The 18,905-nt window shown below is 39.8% G+C and overlaps 1 protein-coding gene across 1 annotated transcript in view; it reads left to right on the plus strand.

The window, feature by feature from the left end:
* Positions 1 to 17,501, plus strand: part of kalrna (kalirin RhoGEF kinase a) — a 159,129-nt gene extending 141,628 nt beyond the window's left edge. The window contains exons 57-68 of the mRNA XM_017410188.3: positions 6,538 to 6,703; positions 9,292 to 9,354; positions 10,360 to 10,387; positions 10,560 to 10,722; positions 10,840 to 10,961; positions 11,696 to 11,827; positions 11,917 to 12,078; positions 12,161 to 12,239; positions 12,330 to 12,381; positions 12,897 to 13,045; positions 13,201 to 13,339; positions 13,621 to 17,501. Of these exons, the coding sequence (XP_017265677.1) occupies positions 6,538 to 6,703; positions 9,292 to 9,354; positions 10,360 to 10,387; positions 10,560 to 10,722; positions 10,840 to 10,961; positions 11,696 to 11,827; positions 11,917 to 12,078; positions 12,161 to 12,239; positions 12,330 to 12,381; positions 12,897 to 13,045; positions 13,201 to 13,339; positions 13,621 to 14,178 (1,813 nt within the window). The 3' untranslated portion in view covers positions 14,179 to 17,501. The remainder of the gene's footprint in view (positions 1 to 6,537; positions 6,704 to 9,291; positions 9,355 to 10,359; positions 10,388 to 10,559; positions 10,723 to 10,839; positions 10,962 to 11,695; positions 11,828 to 11,916; positions 12,079 to 12,160; positions 12,240 to 12,329; positions 12,382 to 12,896; positions 13,046 to 13,200; positions 13,340 to 13,620) is intronic.
* Positions 17,502 to 18,905: the final 1,404 nt, after the last annotated feature.

Consider the following 18,905-nt stretch of genomic DNA (forward strand, 5'->3'; position numbering starts at 1 on the left):
ACACAAATGCAACTCCGTGCGGAACCGCCCAGGAAGCTTTCTGCAGAGCTTTAAGGTACCGTCGCCTTCCCGTCAAACAGTTTGGTCAGACTGCTGCAGTAACTCCTCTTCTGAGCCTTCGTCGTCTCCGTGGCAACCACAGGGGCGGGGCTTTACTGACACACACACACTGATGCAGATAGAAAAACATGGTAGCTGACTCTGATGGAGCTAAAAACCGTACTCTTATTCCAGTTCTAACACCAGCTCCTCTCCTTTTTTTTTTTTTGTACGTTTTGTTTTTGTTTACTGTTTGTTTTTGTTTGTTTGTTTTTGTTCTTTTTGACAGAATAAACTCACCTGGGTCCCTCAGGTGGATTCTGTTCTCCACAGAGGAGATTTATTTTGTTGTCTGTGGCAATCTGTACACAAATTTGTGTTTATTCCTCTTGTTGTTGTTTTTCCTGCCTTGTTAATTATTATTTTATTTCTTGGACAAAATTGGATTGATTTTCCCTCCTTTGTGTTGATTTTGTTGACAAAGTTATTTTTTGTTATATCTGACTGAGGCTCTAGAACATTCCTGTTTTGTTTTTCGTTTTTTTAAAAATGCCATTTGCACTATTTATGAAGATGAGGAAAAATAAAAAATAACTGAATGAAGTCAGGTTGTGCAATATGTTTCATTAAATGGCAACGGTCAGCATTGTACTGTCGTAGTCTGATAACCATTTTAATGTATTTTAAATCTGTAAAATAAACCTTTTGGACTTAAGCATGAGATCGAGCAGCAGTGAGGTGAAGATGTTCTGTTCTGCGTTAGGATGAGGATGGTTGTAGTTTTTATTATTTGTAAATAAATTACAAGAGCAAACTGAGCAGCTGTGTGGCTTTATGTGCACATTTTAGGTACAGAGACATCTTGTTTGTGAATTCTGATGGAAATCTTCCACACAAAACAAGAAGTAAATCGATGAAGTCCAGTTTTAATGTGTGAAAACACGAGCGTTCAGTCAGAGCAGCGCATATGAAGTTTTTGTTTTGTTCCCCTTTTCTGATTCTTTTCAGCTTTTTATATGTGTTGTACTGAAAGTTTGATTTGAGTTTTGTTTTGTTTTAATTCATTTGAGTTTTGTACTAACACCAACGGTTTGAAACTCCACAGAAGATACACAGTTCAGGCTGATTTAACATAAAAAAACAACGCGGTCACTTTGTGGTTTGCTGTTTTGTGAAGTGGAAAGAACATTTTTAAAACCTGTTCGATAGAAAATCAGATATCTTCGTTTTGTGTGAAATCAGAGATCTGAATGAGTTGAAGCTTTTAGTTTTGTACTTTTATGACTAGAAAACCTCATAAGAAATAATCTAAGCTTATACAACATGCCTTCCTTTTACAGGTGTAACAGTACATGTATTTGTACCATGACAGTTCAGTATGGACATTTGGAACTGCATGATGAATCCTTTAGACACAACTGATCATCGCTCTCGTCTAGAAGCGTTTTAGGTTTAAGCAGAGGAAGAAACACTAAAGCTCTACATCAAACAACACATGGGTGGTGGTTCAGGAAAACCCAACGAAGCCGAAAGATCTGCCTGTTTGGGTCAAAGCAGCTGTGTAAGAAAAACACAGCTGCACAAAACACAAAACCTCTGATTCCAGTAATCCATGACTGCTGCAGTGGGGACAAATGGGAGGTTGTAAAAATAAAAGTACAAGAATGTACTTAGAAAAGTACACAGGATTTTTTGGCATTTTTAAGGTTAAAATCATGTACCATGTTAATATCACTGAAGGTACCAGGCCTGTATCTTTTAAAGGTGCAGCTGGCACAACAAGGCAAAATATTTTTTGCGTATATTTCCATACCTTGATATTTCTATTATTATTAAGTGTATGGCAAAAGGTTATACCAAAGAATCATCGCAAGCTTCCTTTTCCCACCCTGGCACTCACTGACAAGCTTGGTGTGTTTCACATTTGACTTATTTTGTATTTTCACAATAAGAGATGTTATTCACTTCTGTGTTGTCTTATTTCACAAAAGGTCAAGGTCAAATTAGGTGAAGAAAAAACTTCTCTTTTTTTGTGATGTTTTCTTAACCCATGAGTTTATAAAACTTTTTTGTTACAGTTCAGACAGAAAATGACAGAACAATGCAACTTTTTTGTTTTATTGCTAAATTACCAGCTGACAAAACTGCCTTGTTTTACATGACTTTCTACCCTAAACCCTCCTGACTATAAAGGGTGGTTTTTCAGTTTCTCAGCAGAGTTTTGTCTGATTTACTAGTTTTTGGTGTTTGTTTCTCTTGTTGTATCGAACCTGTATGAATCGAGACTTGGGTGTACCGTTACACCCCTACTACATTTTGATTTATAAACTGTAAAAGTGTAACGAGAACCAAGATGAAAAGCAACTTTAAAGCTGCTGCCAGTGGCTCATTGTGGTCAACACGGTAACCATACATCTGTCTGTCACTCCCTGACAGCACTCCTATTAAGAAAGGGAAGGCAGACAGGCTGACCACTTAAGCAACTATCTCAATGGGCTGCGACTTAGTGACAAATTGTGAATCATTGCTGGAGTTCTGAATATTTTTCAAACACTGGCAACACAAATTTCCCTCAAAATATTTATTGTAGGTATCTAGGACCACTTTCCAACACTTCTTAGTAGTTTCCATAACTCTAGATCTGTATTTTTTTGTCAATATATAAGCAAACGACCAGCAAATTTTGGCCCCAGTTTCTCTAGGAGTTTGTGCAAACGAGTCAGTGTGATTTCAATTGAAAGAATTTCTTGTGTCCAACTAGTCCCCAGCAGTCACAGCCTGGTGAGATTCTACCATACGCTTCAAACAAACAGTTGCTGTGAAACTAAAACTCTTGAAATCCTAAAACTTTAAACTGTGATGGGCAGAATGTGTTGAGATTCATCAGTGATTTAGGTATGATACAACGAGTTACAAAGACCCTTGGCTTCTGGTTTTCAAGAGAATATTTGGAGCTAAAGTAGAACTGTTCATGGAAACGTGGGTGTGTACTCTGGGATTTGAGAGAAAACCATAAGTCCTATAGCAGCGAGAGACACACTGGGTGAAAGAAGACAACAAATACCCATATTTTAATGTATAATTTGTACATGTACTGGAAAAGTTGGGGGAGTAAGACGAGTTTGTTTAAAACGTGACTGCTCAAACGTTACTTTATCAGCTGTCAGTTGAACATGCTGTGATAAATGCTCCAAAGATCGTCAAACTTAAACTGGGATTGTGTAAAAACCATAAAAGATGGCAAGATGCCAATTCAGTCATGTAAGGTCCAACTTTTTGTGTCCCGTTTAAACTTTGAGCAATGTTTCTGCTGGGAAGTCTGTCTGAGCTACAGAGCTCCAAAGAAGGCTGGATTTTCCCAGGTGCTTCACCAAAATCCAATTGATGTCTGTGGGGGACTTTTTCAGTTTTTTGTAAATTTTTCTTTATGCTGTACAGTGTACCACAACCAAAAAGTCATAGTACTAGGCATAATACTAGGCAAGATTTCGTGTGTAATTTGCATGTTGGTTTTTTTTTTTGTTGTTTTTGTTTTTTTTTTCCTTTCAAAGCTGCAGGACATGAAACTAGACGAAGCTCATGACAACATAATAAGGGTTCTCTTTTCTTTCTATATACACACATACATATGAATAATGTCAAGATCATCTGGGATTAGAACCCAAAGAAGTGTGTCTCGAGCAAAAACTACAAAACTTCAATGGTCTGAGCTTGTCTGATGGGGAGAGGCAGAACCTTCCATAATTTAAGTACAAACTGAGAGGGGAAGTATCATTGGACTGATAGAAATGTGACCCATGGTTATTAAGTCTTCCTACAATCCTAATTCTAAAGGAGTTAAAACATTGTGTCTCTCATAAACCCATATTTTCTCACATTGGAACAATGTAAATATATCACTTGTTGAAACTAAAACAAATGTACAATTTTTAGGAAATAAGCTCGTTTATATTTTGATGGCAGCTTTACATTTCAATAAAAGATGGGAGAGAAGTAGCCAACAAGCCCACATTAACTCTGGAGGAGCTGCAGAGATCCACAGTTTAGATGGGACAATCTGTCCACAGGACAGCCATTAGCTGTGAACTCCACAAATCTGTCCTTTATGGAAGAATGGAAGAAGAAAAACATTGTAGAAAGAAAGTAATAAGTAGCCTTGTTTGCGGTTTGCTGCAGGCCATGTAGGAACAGAGCAAACATGTAGAAGAAGGTGCTCTGTTTCATGGCCTAAATGCACAATGCTTAAACTTTCCACACAATCCTGAACACACCATTCCCACTGTGAAACATGGTGGTGGCAGCATCATGCTGTGGTGATGCTTTTTCAGCAGGGACAGTGATGACAGATGGAGCTGAATGAAGGACAATCCTGCAAGAAAACCTGTTAGAGGCTATAAAAGACTGAGGTGGAGGTTCACCTTCCAGCAGAACGACGACCTGAAACATCCAGTCAGATCTACAATGGAATGGGTCAGATTAAATTCATGTGTTAGAATGGACCAGTCAAGGTCCAGCCTTAAATCCATCTGAGAATCTGTGGCAAGACTGGAAAACTGCTGTTCACAGACGCTCTCCATCCAATCTGACTGAGCTGTTGCTGCTTTATAAAGAAGAACGGGCAAAACTTTCAGTCTCTAGATGTTTTCAAAGCTGGTAAAAACAAACCCCAAGCGATCTGCAGCTGCAATTACAGCAAAAGGTGGTTCTACAAAGTATTGACCCAGGGGGGCTGAGTCACACTTTTTAGATTTTTATTTGTAAAAAAAAATATTTCAAAAACCATGTATCAGTTTTGAGCGACATGACGGAGCAGTGGTTAAAGCTCGAGAAGGTCGCAGGTTCGTCTCTCACCTGGGCTCTTTATGCGTTTGAGTTTACATGTTCTCCCCGTGCATGGATTGGGTTTTTTTTCTGGGTACTCCGGTTTCCTCTCACAGACCAAAACATGCATATCAGATTAAGTGGTAACTCTAAATCAGGGGTGGGCAATCCTGGTCCTCGAAGGCCGCTATCCTGCATGTTTTACTTGTTTCTCTGCTCCAACACACCTGATTTGAATCAATGGGTGATTAACAGGCTTCTGCAGAACATGAAGAGGTCATTTAACCGCTGAATCAGGGGTATGAAAACTTGGGAACACTGCAAAACTTGGGAATTAAATGGATTTTCAGTTTGATTTTAATGAATGGACTCAACGCAGCAGACTTCAGCTTGATTCTGAAATTGTTGCAAAACATGACTCTACCCAATATTAACCTTGGGGGTGAATAGTTATGCAGGCTTGTTTTTTTTTGTTGTTGTTGTTTTTGTCGTTCCTATTTCATTTTTCACAAGAATAAATGTTTCATCTTCAAAGAGGTAGGTTTGTGGTGTAAATAAGATGAATTCCCTCCATCTCTGCAATTGTTTTAGAATTTTGTGGCGTAAGGCAGCGAAACAGAGAATGCCAGGAAATATGAATATTTTTGCCACAGACTTCCTTTTTTATAACAAACATCAATGTAGTCACAAGTTTTACCAGTTTAAGAAAACAAAAATGAAAGATCTTCCCTGTTTTTGGCGAGTTCAATTAAAAAGAAAAGACCGTCTGGGAGAAAAATATTAAACCATCACTTCAGAAGGATGTGCATTACACTGATTTTTGTTGCATTTCTTTTCAAATGGATTTCACACAAAACAGCTGAACGTTAAAATGTTTTAAAATATACTTAAAAATAAAATAAAGTTTTTTTAAGTTTTGTGTTTTTTTTTCCAAATCAAATAATGGATTCTAAAATGAAAAGTGCAATTCATGATTTGGCTGATTGAAAGCTTGAATTCTTTGAATTAAAGGTTTAAATACTCTTCGTCGGCCAGGTTTCACCTTTTCTTACAGCAGCTGACTGATCAGCTCTACAGGATGGAGGTTTTTCTTCCCTGTGTTTTGTGTTTTTAGTCTGCTAACTGTCTGCTGACCATGGCAACATTATCATCCTAAACACTGACTTTATCATAATCAGACTTACTTTCCATCATGACCTCCATCTCCTCTGTTGCTTTTATTGTTTCAGTTAATTGTCAACCTTGCAATTTGCAGTTCCATCATAATTAAGTGATTTATTTTTTATTCAAAGTTCCCAGTAGCTACAGTTTATTTAAAGGCCAAGAAGGAACAAATATGATGTGTTATTATTATTTTTTTCCCAGATAAAATGACTAAAAGTATGTACTGAAAGCCTTGTGGTCTTTTTTTCTTCCCAGTAACTGTAGGATGACCTGGAAACCTTCTGTTGGCAGCAGCTTTCATGAACTTGTTTGATTTTTATTCAAAAAATTAAATTAGTAAATATTCATCTCTATTAACAGACACTTTGTATCCATGACAGCAGAAGCATCAGTTTATATGAAGTCAGCAGCCACTCGGGAGCACCTGTTCTCCTCTGCAGTCTCACCGAGCTCGGCGCCACCTAGCTGCTCTCTGATTGGCTGCCTGATGTTTGTCCTTCCCACAATGCACAGGAAGTCGCTGTCCTGGAACACGCTGCGGGCCAGGAAGCGCATGGAGGCCAGAGACGGGTCCTCGCTAGGGGTCAGAGGTCAGGAGAACGGCTTCCTACGTAAACCTAAAGATAACTCCACCCCTCCCCTCACGCTGACCTCTCCTGGGCCAAAACAGAAGGCCAAAGTGAGTATGGCTGCTGGACGATGCCTGCTGATGATGTCACACACTGACGCAGTAATCCACTGGAATGGCCAATCACGGCGCAGAATACGCTAATGAGATGAGAATTCATGCTGCCATTTTGGTAGGAGCTGTGTGGTGTCCTCAGTTATTGTTAGCAAGGCAGCAGATCTTAAACGTTTGAGTAAAAAACTCAACTCAGCCAAGACACCAAATGTTTTGCATTTAATTGTTATAACTGTTGGAACCTGAAGTTCAAAGATAAATATCTTTGAAACATATAAATATCTTTTTGTTTCTTTAGTACACCAGGGTACGTCGCCCTTTAGACTAGACTGTCATAATTTCTGAAAACAGGATACTAAGGGTAACTGGCAAACCAAAACTATAACACTATAACTTAAAGTTTAAGTAAAATAAGTTAATTTTATGTGGTTTTTGACTGATGGCACAGCATGCAGCATTCACAAGATGGTAACAATATGTAAACAGTACAGAGTGATGCACATAGCACCTCACAAGATGGCAGCCAAAAATATTGTTCAGCGTCGTCAGTGGTCATTCCAGTGTTTCTCAAGTTCAGTGATGTTTCGTGTGCGCTGAAACCTACCTTCCTAACACGGAAATACCAACAGACCTACAGACAGACAGTAGCTCAGTGGTTCTTATCCTGGAATACAGAAGTTTAGCTAAGTTATAGCCATTTTTACGTTTTCTAAATTCAATTAGCTGTAGCGCGCATCTCGAATCGGATTGACTGGAGATTTATGCGGCGCAGAGCTGATCAGAGCAGAGGCCGCACACGTTTACTGTCTGCTGCAGACAAGACACTGATCTAAACACTTTCTCATGGTAACCAGCTGCAGGATGAAGTTGAAGTTCAGAGTTCCCACAGAGTGACCTCTGCAGTGTAACACTGCAAACAATAAATACGTTGGATAGTTCAACAATAGGAAAAATGGCAAAAGAAGACTAATTCAGGACTTAATTAGTTAGCAATACATAATACAGCCCAGTACTTACCTGGTATGTAAGTATAGAGCAAGATGTTTCTTTATAACAGAGCCTGGTGCCCAAAGGTATCTGGTATGTGCCATGCAAGTAACTGGTACATACCAGGTACCTGGGAACTTACCTGATACGTACAGGGTAAGAAGTCACTTCATCATACAGCCCGATCTCTGTTGGTACTAACCAGGTATGTACTAGGTGTCAAGTATGTGCCTTCCACCTAGTACATACCTGGCTGTTTTATATATTGCACCCTTTATTTTATTTGTGTTTTTGTTTTAACTTAAACCCCCGAATGCACCTTCTGGAAAATAAAACCAATTTTTTTCTCTGTTTTGTTGTGTTTTTTTATGCATGAATATAAAAAATAGAAACTGTCTGATTGAAGTTGGACTTCACTGTTTGTTGTTCTGGTGTCATGGACAAATATATGTGTCTACATCTATATATGTGTCTACACTAAGTTCTGTACCACATATACATGAAGATATTTCCAATTAATTAGACTTTTTAAACTTTTAATCTTAATGTTTTCTAATGAAAAATAGGAAATAAACACCTTTAGAAATAAATGCTCAGTGTTCCTGAGGGAATGCATGTCACCTGACTTCCATGCCAGAGTTTTAGCCTAAGAAGCCATCTTGGTCAAATCTTGACAATAACTTGATCTCATTGATCTCATGAGATTATTATCATAAGATGTCATGCTCAGAGTACATGTTATGCATGACTCTAAGCTACTACCACACCAAATTTAAGCTCAATATTTCTAAAATTGACTGAATGATAGCCATTTTTGTATTTTTTGTATTTGCTTAGCTGTTGCAGCCATCTTGAATGTGACTGACTCCAAACTTTAATCAGTAGTAAATGTACTCCCAGTCATTACTTTCTGAGTTTCATTAAATTTCGCCAAGTGGTTAATGAGGTGTAATGTATTTTTTTGTGAAATCATTGACTCAGAATGACTTAATGCACCATTATTGAGACAAAAATGAAAAACAAAATAAAACATGAATCTAAATATTAAATGGAGTACGAACTGAAGATGGACGTTGTTTGGTTTTTTTTCAATTATGAATTTTAGGGAAAAAAAACTGTTACAGAAAATTGAGTTACAGATATTTTTTTGTGTTGGCTAAAGTTGATTATCTGTGGTGGCCATCTTAAACTGGTGTGTTTCCAAACGTTAAGGAGCTCTAGATGCACAGTCAGTGAAAACTTTCTGAGAGTTTCATCAAAAGCCATCCAGTGGTTCATGATGTATTGTTAATGCTACTGACAAACACACACAAACACAGGCTAAAAACCATCGCCACTTTACCTTTGGCAACGAGCAATTTTAAATCAACAGAACTTATCTGCTCAAAAGTTGCACAAGGGACTAAAATGACACAAAGATGAGAAGTCGGTTTTGTTCTCAGAACTGCTTTGCTTCATTAACAATAAAGTCTGAGGTGGTTTTCAGACAGGAGATCTTGAAAATGTAGGGTTTTTTTTTCTCTCTGATGTCTCTTTTATTCCCTTTTCTATCATCTCCTCTTCCCACTCTGTCTGCCTCCTCCTGTGCTCTCCACCAGGAGCTCCACACTTCAGATGAGTCCGACTGCGATGACGACCTCGACCCAAAGACGGGCATGGAGGTAAGAGCTGGTCAGAGGAGAATCAGACACATTCTGCTTTTTCTTCCCACGCCAGCACTGTTGTCTGAATCTCATGTCATGCTTTGATTACAGTCCAACAGAAGTACAGTGATTTTTATGGCAGCTGGTTTTAGGAGGTGGAGGGAAGGACTCCACCATTTGCACTCACACTATTGCTTTCCTATTTCTTTATAATTATTGCTTTCTGTATGGTGTTTTGTAATCTGCCTACTTCTACATACTCTGTGCTGCTTCAAAACATCAAAACACTGAGCTCATTCAGTAGACATTACTATGACTTTTTTCAACACATTTCACATTATTCACAAAAATATTCCCCTAGAAATACATTGAGATTGCTTCAATTCCTTTAAAAACATGTTTCTCTTTGAAATTTGCTTCAGTTTACTGGCTCTGTTTTTGCTACATTTAGTTATTAGCTAGCTTTTTGGGGTCGGCCCGCCATCCGAGCCTTCTAGAGTTTTACGTAGCAGGACATAAAAGGCAATCTGGTCTTTGTAAATACAAATATCATTCACCAAGAAGTTGCAGCCCAGTGACATATCATCTTAACTGCAACACATTCTGTCTGTTGTTTTTCTATATAAGTGACAGAGTTGTATTATTTGAGGGTTTTGAGTTGACAGTAACTTCATGCACACTATTATATGCTCACATCTCAGGTTTATTTGTGTATACCTGATTTTTCTTACCTTTTTAGGACCTTTTCTAGTGTATTCACCTTCCTATGAGGACTAAAACCTAGTCCTAATTTGGGGAACTATCATTTTCTGGTTGAAGGTTAGGTTTAGGGTTAAGCATGTGCTGGTAATGGTTAGGTTTAAGCATCAAGCTACAGAAATGTATAAAAGTACAATACAGTCCTAAAAGATATAAATGTTAACCTTTGTGTGTGAAGTTGCATGATAATTTGGATTATACAAAAAGACAGCCTCATGTGTCAAAATGATGCGTACTAAGCTGTAAATTTGATTTGTTTTCCAGCTTCTCAACCCAAACTTCATTCAGGAAGGTGAGACACATGTTGTACTTTTCTGTATATAGTATTTGTATTTGCGTACAACTGCTAAGTTAATGGGATTAATAAAGGCTTGTAGTCACATGTTAAAATGCTTGCATAATAACTGGTTGTTTATACAAAGAGTACAGGGGTTTGTTGAGTGTGGTGTGTTTTCTTTGTGCAGTGGCTCCAGAGTTCTTGGTGCCACTGTCAGATGTGGTTTGTGCGTTTGGGGAGACCGTCGTCCTCTGTTGTAAAGCCTGCGGACGACCCAAGCCATCAGTCACCTTGAAGGGCCCTGACCAGAACCTGGTGACCAGTACCAGCCGCTTCACCATCGATATCAGGTAACACTGACACAGTTGATTGTGGAAGCTACCTTTCGTCCTTCATCCTTCCCATCCCTCTGTTCCTCATCCCTCCACCATCCGTTGTTTTTCATTTGTACTTTACTTCCTCTCCAGGGACACCGGTGACATCTTGTTGAAGATCTGTAATGTCATGCCTCAGGACACAGGCATCTACACCTGCATTGCTGTTAATGACCACGGCACTGCCTCTTCTTCTGCCTCCATTAAAGTTCAAGGTAACTCATCTGTTTTCAAAGGAGCTTTTCTCCACTATCGGACATTATCTCTTCAGTACGAGGTGTGGGAATCTTTAGGTTCATCATTGATTCAGTTCATTATGATTCAGAGGGCTGCAATGCATTTATAAAAAGATTATGGATGCATCTATAATCAGACTGAGAAAAAAACATGTTTTTGCTCTACGCTGCAGCATAAAACAATGTTTTTGAACTAAATGAACTAAAGGAGTCAAAATGCTGAGAACAATGTTTTAAAAATCTGTAGCAATGGATTCTCATGCGTCATGTGTCAGAGCTATCTGACCTGCTTCCTTCAGTGTTGCCACCACTTTGTTTTTAGAGTGTGGGGACGGCTGTGTTAGTATCTTCAACATAGGATGATGATCATGTTCTATTGTGCCTCCAAATTGTGCAACATAAGGTAGGATCTCACTGGGCTGCATCTGACAGAGACTAAAGTTTGAGAGAAAATGTGCATATTTCAGTCCCACTGAATGACCAGCGAGCCACGTGGCTGCTAGTTTTGAAAATAATGGCCTATTTTTGTGTTCATGACTTGGAGAACTGTATTCTTAATTGTACACATTATTTTGTTGCCCACCTCCACCAACATTATTCTATTCTAGAGCCGCCCTCATGAGTGCTGTTCACTATTAACATTGAATGATCCTTTTTTGACATTTATAAATTGGTTCAGAATGGTTCATGTCCACATTACAATGGTATCCAAGGTATCCCAGCAGCCCCGGGGAGACCTGTGGCTCAGGAGGCAAGCAGCACCGCGGTATTGGTCCACTGGCCGCCTCTGGCTTCGTCTGCTCACTGCGCTGTCAGCTGCTACACTGTGGAATGCAGACAAGAAGGTCAGCGTGAGCAGTCAGCTCAAATAAAATGCTGCTTTTCTTTGCAAACAGGCTCAAGCTTACATTCTGCCCTGTTCCCTCGCCCTCAGACTCAGTGCTCTGGCAGCAGTCGGCCAGCAGCCGGGAGGAGTGTGTACAGATTGACAACCTGATTCCTGGAGGTCACTATCAGTTCAGAGTTCGAGCGTCCAATCGCTGGGGGGTCGGCCCGCCATCCGAGCCTTCCAATATGGTCACATTGGCCAGCAGCAGTAAGTAAAACACACTCACACACACTCAGTACATATTTCCCTGCTGTTTTCTGAACCTCTTGGCTGTTTCTGTTCTGTCCAGACTCTGGGTACGATGGAACTGGGATCCACTGGAAAGATAATTTTGAGTTGAACTTCACTGAAATCTGTGAAATTGGGAGGTATAACAGACAGCCTAACCGAGTCACCAGTAATCTGTCCATCAGTCTGAAACTGTGGGTTTGATTTTTGTTTCTCTGCTCTCTGACCAGGGGGCGTTTTTCTGTCGTGAGAAAATGTCTCAACAGGTCCACAAAGAAAGAGGTAAGACATCACAACGTAAACATCCAGTGGAATTTTATGGCTCAGTTCGCTAATGGTAACTTTACCTGCTTATACTTCTTCATGTATGTTTTTAGCAATCAGACTACTTTACAAACTTTGTACTATTTTAACCATTCATATATCAAAACCTCTAAGAATGGTGCGCTATGACTTCCGATTTTTATAACTTTTATGCTTTTTAAAACTTTATTTAAAATAAAATTCACCATAGAAATATAATGAGATCCCTTAAATTCCTTTCAAAACATTGTTCTCTTAGAAATCTACTTCATTGAACTTTTTTTGTTTACGCATGGTACTTTTAGCTACTGTTTTGCCATTTTTAGCTTCTAGCTACTGTTTTGCCATTTTTAGCTTTTAGCTACTGTTTTGCTTCTTCAATCTTTTCAAGAGCAGTTATGCGAATCTTTGCTTCTGTTTCGCCAATTTTTGCTTTTAGCTATGCAAAATTACATCATTTTAGCATCCCATACTTTTTTCATTCTTCTGTCCAGGTTGCAGTCAAATTTGTGAGTAAGAAAATGCAGAAGAAAGAGCAGGTGACTCATGAGGCAGACCTCCTCCAACATGTCCAGAACCACCAGCTGGTGGCACTGCTCGACACATACGAGTCTCCCACCTCTCTGATGCTGGTCTTGGAGCTGTGAGTCTGATGAAATGAATCACAATAAAGTTCTTTTTTTATTTATTTTGTTTAGGTCATAGATGTTAGCAGTTAGCTTACAAGCTGGGTTATCTTATTGTAAGAAACTACAGTAGTACAGTACGTTAACTTCTTTTCACGTTTGTGCGTGCCAGACTGGACGATGGGCGTCTGCTTGATTATCTTGTCAGCCGCGATGAGCTGATGGAGGAGCAGGTGGCGCTCTTTATCAGAGAGACTTTGGAGGCCCTTCAGCACCTTCATACCTGCAGGGTAGCACACCTGGATCTCAAGGTGATGACATAGCAAAAGTAAAAAACACATTTTGTTTTTTTAAAAATGACATTCAAAGAAATAGTGGACACTATAATGGAACCTGAAAGTTGAAGCAACCAGCAGGTACAGTGCCCCCCACAGGATGGCCTCAGTACAAATTTTAAGTCATGTAAACTAATGGGAGATTGCCCATAATAAAATAAAAATAAAAAATACATCAGATAAGTTTTTGTAGGTGTTGTTATTGTCGTGTTGTTATTTGCTGATTTGAGCCTGAATCTTCCCACCCTGTTTTGCAGCCTGAAAACATCATGGTGGACCTCCACGCTGCCACTCCAACTGTGAAACTCATCGACCTCGGTGATGCCGCGCAGCTTTCAGCCCAGCGCCGCTACGTCCACCTCTTGCTTGGAAACCCCGAATTTGCTGCACCTGAGCTCATTCGAGGTACCCCGGTCTCTGTTGCGACAGACCTGTGGAGCGTGGGCGTGTTGGCCTACGTGATGCTCAGTGGGGTTTCTCCGTTTTTGGACGAATCCCCAGAAGAGACGTGCGTCAACATCTGCCGCCTGGACTTCTGCTTCCCGGAGGAATATTTCTGCAACGTGAGCCAGGCTGCCAGGGACTTCGTGCTGTCAGTGCTTCAGCAGGATCCCCGGAAGAGACCCGGCTCTACTTCCTGTCTACAGCACCCGTGGGTTGTTCGTGGGGGGGCCCAAGGTGGAGAGTACTCCAAAATGCCTCTGGACACGACGAGGTTGGCCACGTTTATCGAGCGAAGAAAACAGCTGCATGATGTTCGTCCTGTCACCAACATCAAAGGTCTGGTGAGCAGCAGTATGGGCAACACTCTGTGATGGACAGGAAACCAGAACCTCCCACCAGTCCTGCGGCTCCCAGTGTTAAAACTCAAAAGTCTGTAGTGTTTACTGATGTGCAACATTTAATTCTCTTGGTTCCTTTTCAGTCATTATTTAAAAAATTCAAAAAAGGATCAAATAAATTTTTTTCACTTGGTTTTGACGGTTACACCCATTATTATCCAAAGAACACATGTAGGCCATGAAAAGAGTATCACGAGGCGCTGCGGCATATTTACTGCATTCTAACCCAAGTGTTCAGCCAGTTGGATTTCAGTCTCATCAGAGGACATGGCTGTGTTGCTCAGGGATAGCAGCCCTCTGCAGCCTGCAGAACAAGGAGGGGCTTAAAGCTGAATGTTGCGCTCACCCACACCCCACTCCGTCCTTTCCTGTTCAGTGTCAAAAAAATCAATAAAGACTTTTGTAAATACTTCCTCCAGTATCACAAGGATTCGGATTGGTTATATTAATTTATGAAATAATTCAGTATGTAGCTCTTTAGATCAGTGGTTCTCAAACTTTTCTTGCCACACCCTGTAACTTGGTTTTCTGACATTTTGTTTCCAGAATTTGTCTCCTTCCATCAGGATATCTGTTGTCTTTGACTCAAAGGAGCTTTGTGTCCAAATAGACACATGGGCATGACACGAGTAAATAGACGTATCATCAGTCGGTTTATGTCCTCAACTATTACGAGTCTGACCATTTGTCCCCAATTTAAGGTGCCACAAATTTTTCCTTGAATGAAAAGAGATCAACTCCGTTTGTCATCACTTCTATCCGGGTCACACGCCGACTGATGAATAAGGAGTGGACCTTACTCTCTGCACCACGTTGCATGTGGTTGGTTCGCCTAATCGCCGTGGAAACAGTTTGTGTAACACAAAAGTAAGTCAGGCCTCTTCTAGGAGTTGCACCCCACAGTTTGAGAACCACTGGTGTAGATCAACCTACTAAAATAAATTTAAAAACTGTTAAAAAAAATGGAAAAAAAATTGAGCCACTTGAGGTCAATCTCAGAACCTGCACAAAAGGTATTTGATTTGTGCAGAAAGGAGCCACATACTTTGTTTTTTTTATGCTTTGGTTGTTGTTTTGTTGTCGTTTCTACTCGACTCCTGTTTAATCTGTTCACTGTGAACATCAGATGCTGTTTGCTCTTCGGTGTTCAAGGATTAAAAACACATTTTTCTTGGATATACTATTTATATAATTTATGTTTTTTTCTGAGGAAATTTAGGAAAAAAAGACAGATCATTTAAATTTGAGTTTAAAAAAAACAAAAAAATAAAAAAGCAATTGTGAAGTTCTCTATGTTGTAATAATTCTAACAGTTTTAAACAAAGCAACTGGACATCTTTTTTTATTAGTTGCAGATGTTTTTCCTCTCATCCAAGGAGCTTTTCTCAGTTTGTTGGAATACCGTTGTTGTCCATCTGATGGCAAATAAAGTAGAAGGCTGATCACATGATGCTGACATGTTTGGGCCTGTTTGACCCTGCAGAGACCTGAAATGGGACAACCAGCTTCTGATCAGCTGTTTTTGTCCTTCGTGACTGATCTGTGCTGAAATGAACAATGAACTGTCTCCAAACAAGAAGGAAAAAAAAAAGAAAAGAAAACAGAAGAAGTTGGAGAACTGCACAAGACTGCAGAACCACACGCAGGATTTCTTAAGTTGAAAGAAAGCATCTCGGTTCATGTTTTTCACACTTTTTAAATCCATTTAGTTCCAAATAGGAGTAAAGTAGTTTACAGAGCAGTAGACCAATCAGGTAACTGAATGTTAAACCACCATGAGGTGGAAGTCAGGTTTGTTTCTGGAATAAAACCCTAAATCCAGTCTGTGGCAAACGTCCTGCTTTTAAATGTGCTTCTGTGGATTCTCAGCTGGTCTTTGACACACAGGTTTACTGTCCTCCTCCTACATATGAATGAATGTATTTCTGCCATCACAAATGCTGAGCTGTAACCGAACCCTCCCCCCCGCCCCCTTGACAACCTCTCTGCGATTTCTTTCCTCGCAAGAAAGATGACTTAAGATACAAATAATTTTCACTAGCATCGACAGCATCCACACAGAACAGCAGCTGGGAGCCTGAAGGTGCTGTCACCAGCAGCTTTTTATCAATCAGACATTCGACATCTTGTTTCTGCCACATCATTTCAATGAAACAGACCAACTCTGTGCAGAGGAAAACTGGAAAATCGTTAATAGCCCAAGACTCCTTGAATGAATGCATATCGCCCGCGGCCTTTTCATGCCAGAGTTTTAAACTAAGATTATCTTATAATGAAAAATGATGTAGTTGTAGCCATTTTGCAAGATGTCATGCTCAGAGTATGTGTTTGGAATAATCCTCAGCTACTAGTACATCAAAATTTAGCTCAGTATCTGGCAAATTGGCTGATCTTTAACCAGTTTTGTGTTGGTTAATATCAGTTAGTTGTGGCGGCCATCTTGAATTGGATTAACCCCCAAATGTAATCAGCTGTAAATGTACTTTCTGGGAATTTCACTGAAATCCATCTGGAGGTTTAAGAGATATTTTGCTAAAGTAAAGTTTGAAACAAAGATGAAGCGCAATGTGTTTCTCTCAGTGTGTTAGGGACAATGCTCAACTACCACCACACCAAATGTTAGCTCAACAGCTGAGAAAACTGGCTGAGTTTGAGCTATTTTGGTGTTTTTTTAGGGTCAGCTGGCTGTTGCAGCCATTTTGAATTAGGTCCTCTCCAAAAGCTAATCTCTTGTAGATGAACGCCTAATGATTGCTTCCTGAAAGTTTCATTGAAATCCATTCAGTGGTTCATGAGATATTTTGCTAACAGTACAGAGAAACTAACACATGTACAGACAGAAGCAGGAACTCAGACATCCCTATAGGCGCCTTTCTTTCAGCATCCTGGAGCCATGCAAATCTTCAAAGAGTTCGGCCGTTCTGCTGTAGTGCTTGGTGTCTCAATGGCAAGAAAATTTCAGGAATTTAACAAAATTTAAAATGATTAAGACGAATCGAGGTGTTTCCAGTTTCCATATGACGACCAAACCAACAAGATTTCACTCGTGTCAGAACTGTTCATCTCCCTCCAATAGTTAAAATCTGTTTGTCTCTTGAAAGACTAGTAATGGACCCTAAATCCCATGATGCATTAGTGATGGTTGAAAGCTGTGTATTATAAGCTGAGCTTGTAGAGAAACGTACTGCCGTTGCGTTCAGTGTCTGTGCTATGCAGCACACGTCTGTACAGGCTTCCTGCTCTAAATCACCTGCTGGTTTCTTACTCTTTACTAATAAACAACCTGCCTGTTTGGATTTTTGTCCTCTGTCATGTTTGTCCCTCACTGCTGTTTGAAGACAGGCTTAGTGTTTGTCCACCAGGTGGCACTTTAACCTTTCTTATCCCCTGACATACAACATTCCACTAAAAGAAAAAAAAATTGTGAAAGAGCATTACGGGTTTAAACTCTCCCATAGTTGATTTGTGAATTTAATCAATATTTTGGAAACCATCAAATCAGATCACGGTTTGCTTTAGTGAGACAAATGCTGCACATTTAGTAAAAGGAAAGGAGAGTCATTTAGAGCCATGTATTTTTGATTACGACATGTACAGTAGGTTGCAAAAGTATTCATTCCTCTTGGTAATCCTTCTATTTAGTTGCCTTACAACCTGAAATGTCTTTGGATTTTATGTTTTGAATAAAAGCAATAATTCTCAAAAAAAATATTTCAGATTAATGCAGTTCAGTGATTGATCTGTCCACAGGACCGCTATAAGCTGGGCTTTGTGGAAGAGAGGCAGGAAAAAGAAGTTGATTAAGGGAAAAAAAAAGCTGGACTGTTTGGAATTTCTTTCCCAAACATGTGGAAGAAGGTGCTGTGGTCAGGTGAGACCAAACATCAAGGACAACACCATGCCTGAGGCAAATCTGCCACCTCTCATCATGCTGAGAGCACCATCCCTACAGTGAAGCACGGTGGTGGCAGCATACTGCTGTGGGGATGGTTCTTATCAGCAGAAACTGGGAGAATAGTCAGAAGTAGAGGAGAGATGGCCAAACAAAATACAAAGAAATTCTTGAGAGGAAGTTGTTGGAATCTTCCAGAGGTTTGAGACAAAGACTAAGGTCCACCTTCTAGCAGGACAAAGACTCTAAACTCTCTGCTGAAGAATTTGATTTAAGGAGAACCAGTTAAAGGTCCTGGAATGGTCCAGTCAAAGTCCAGACCTCAGACCAACCAGGAATCTCTGGTTTTATGTAAAGATTGCTGGACACCAGCATCCAACCTGAAGGAGCTCATGTTTCTGAAAGGTCTAAATGTACCTCAAGGTTACAGTACTAAGTAATTTATCACTTCAGTCCATATATGTTTTGATTTGTGAGCTATTTTCTGACTGCATACACAATGTCAAGATAGACAAAACCTGAAAAGCCAAGGTCAAGTTTTCAATGATCTAGTCTCATCTTGTTAGCACAGATTGCGCTGGGACTGGCCGTTGGAGCGTTTCTCTATCTCACTGGGCTGCGACTGTCGGAGACTTGTTGGCGACTCTTTATTGTGAGAAAATGGGTAAATTTTCAATTGCACTGTTTGTCACAGAGACATATAATGTTAATTACATTTTCTCAGTTTCTGTCTCTGTGTCTCAGGCATGTATTTCAGTATGTCGTGTTGGTGTTTATGTGACACCTGATTGAAATTATTTGGCACAAA

Source organism: Kryptolebias marmoratus, linkage group LG6 (genome assembly GCF_001649575.2).
Source record: "Kryptolebias marmoratus isolate JLee-2015 linkage group LG6, ASM164957v2, whole genome shotgun sequence".
Lineage (NCBI taxonomy): Eukaryota > Metazoa > Chordata > Actinopteri > Cyprinodontiformes > Rivulidae > Kryptolebias > Kryptolebias marmoratus.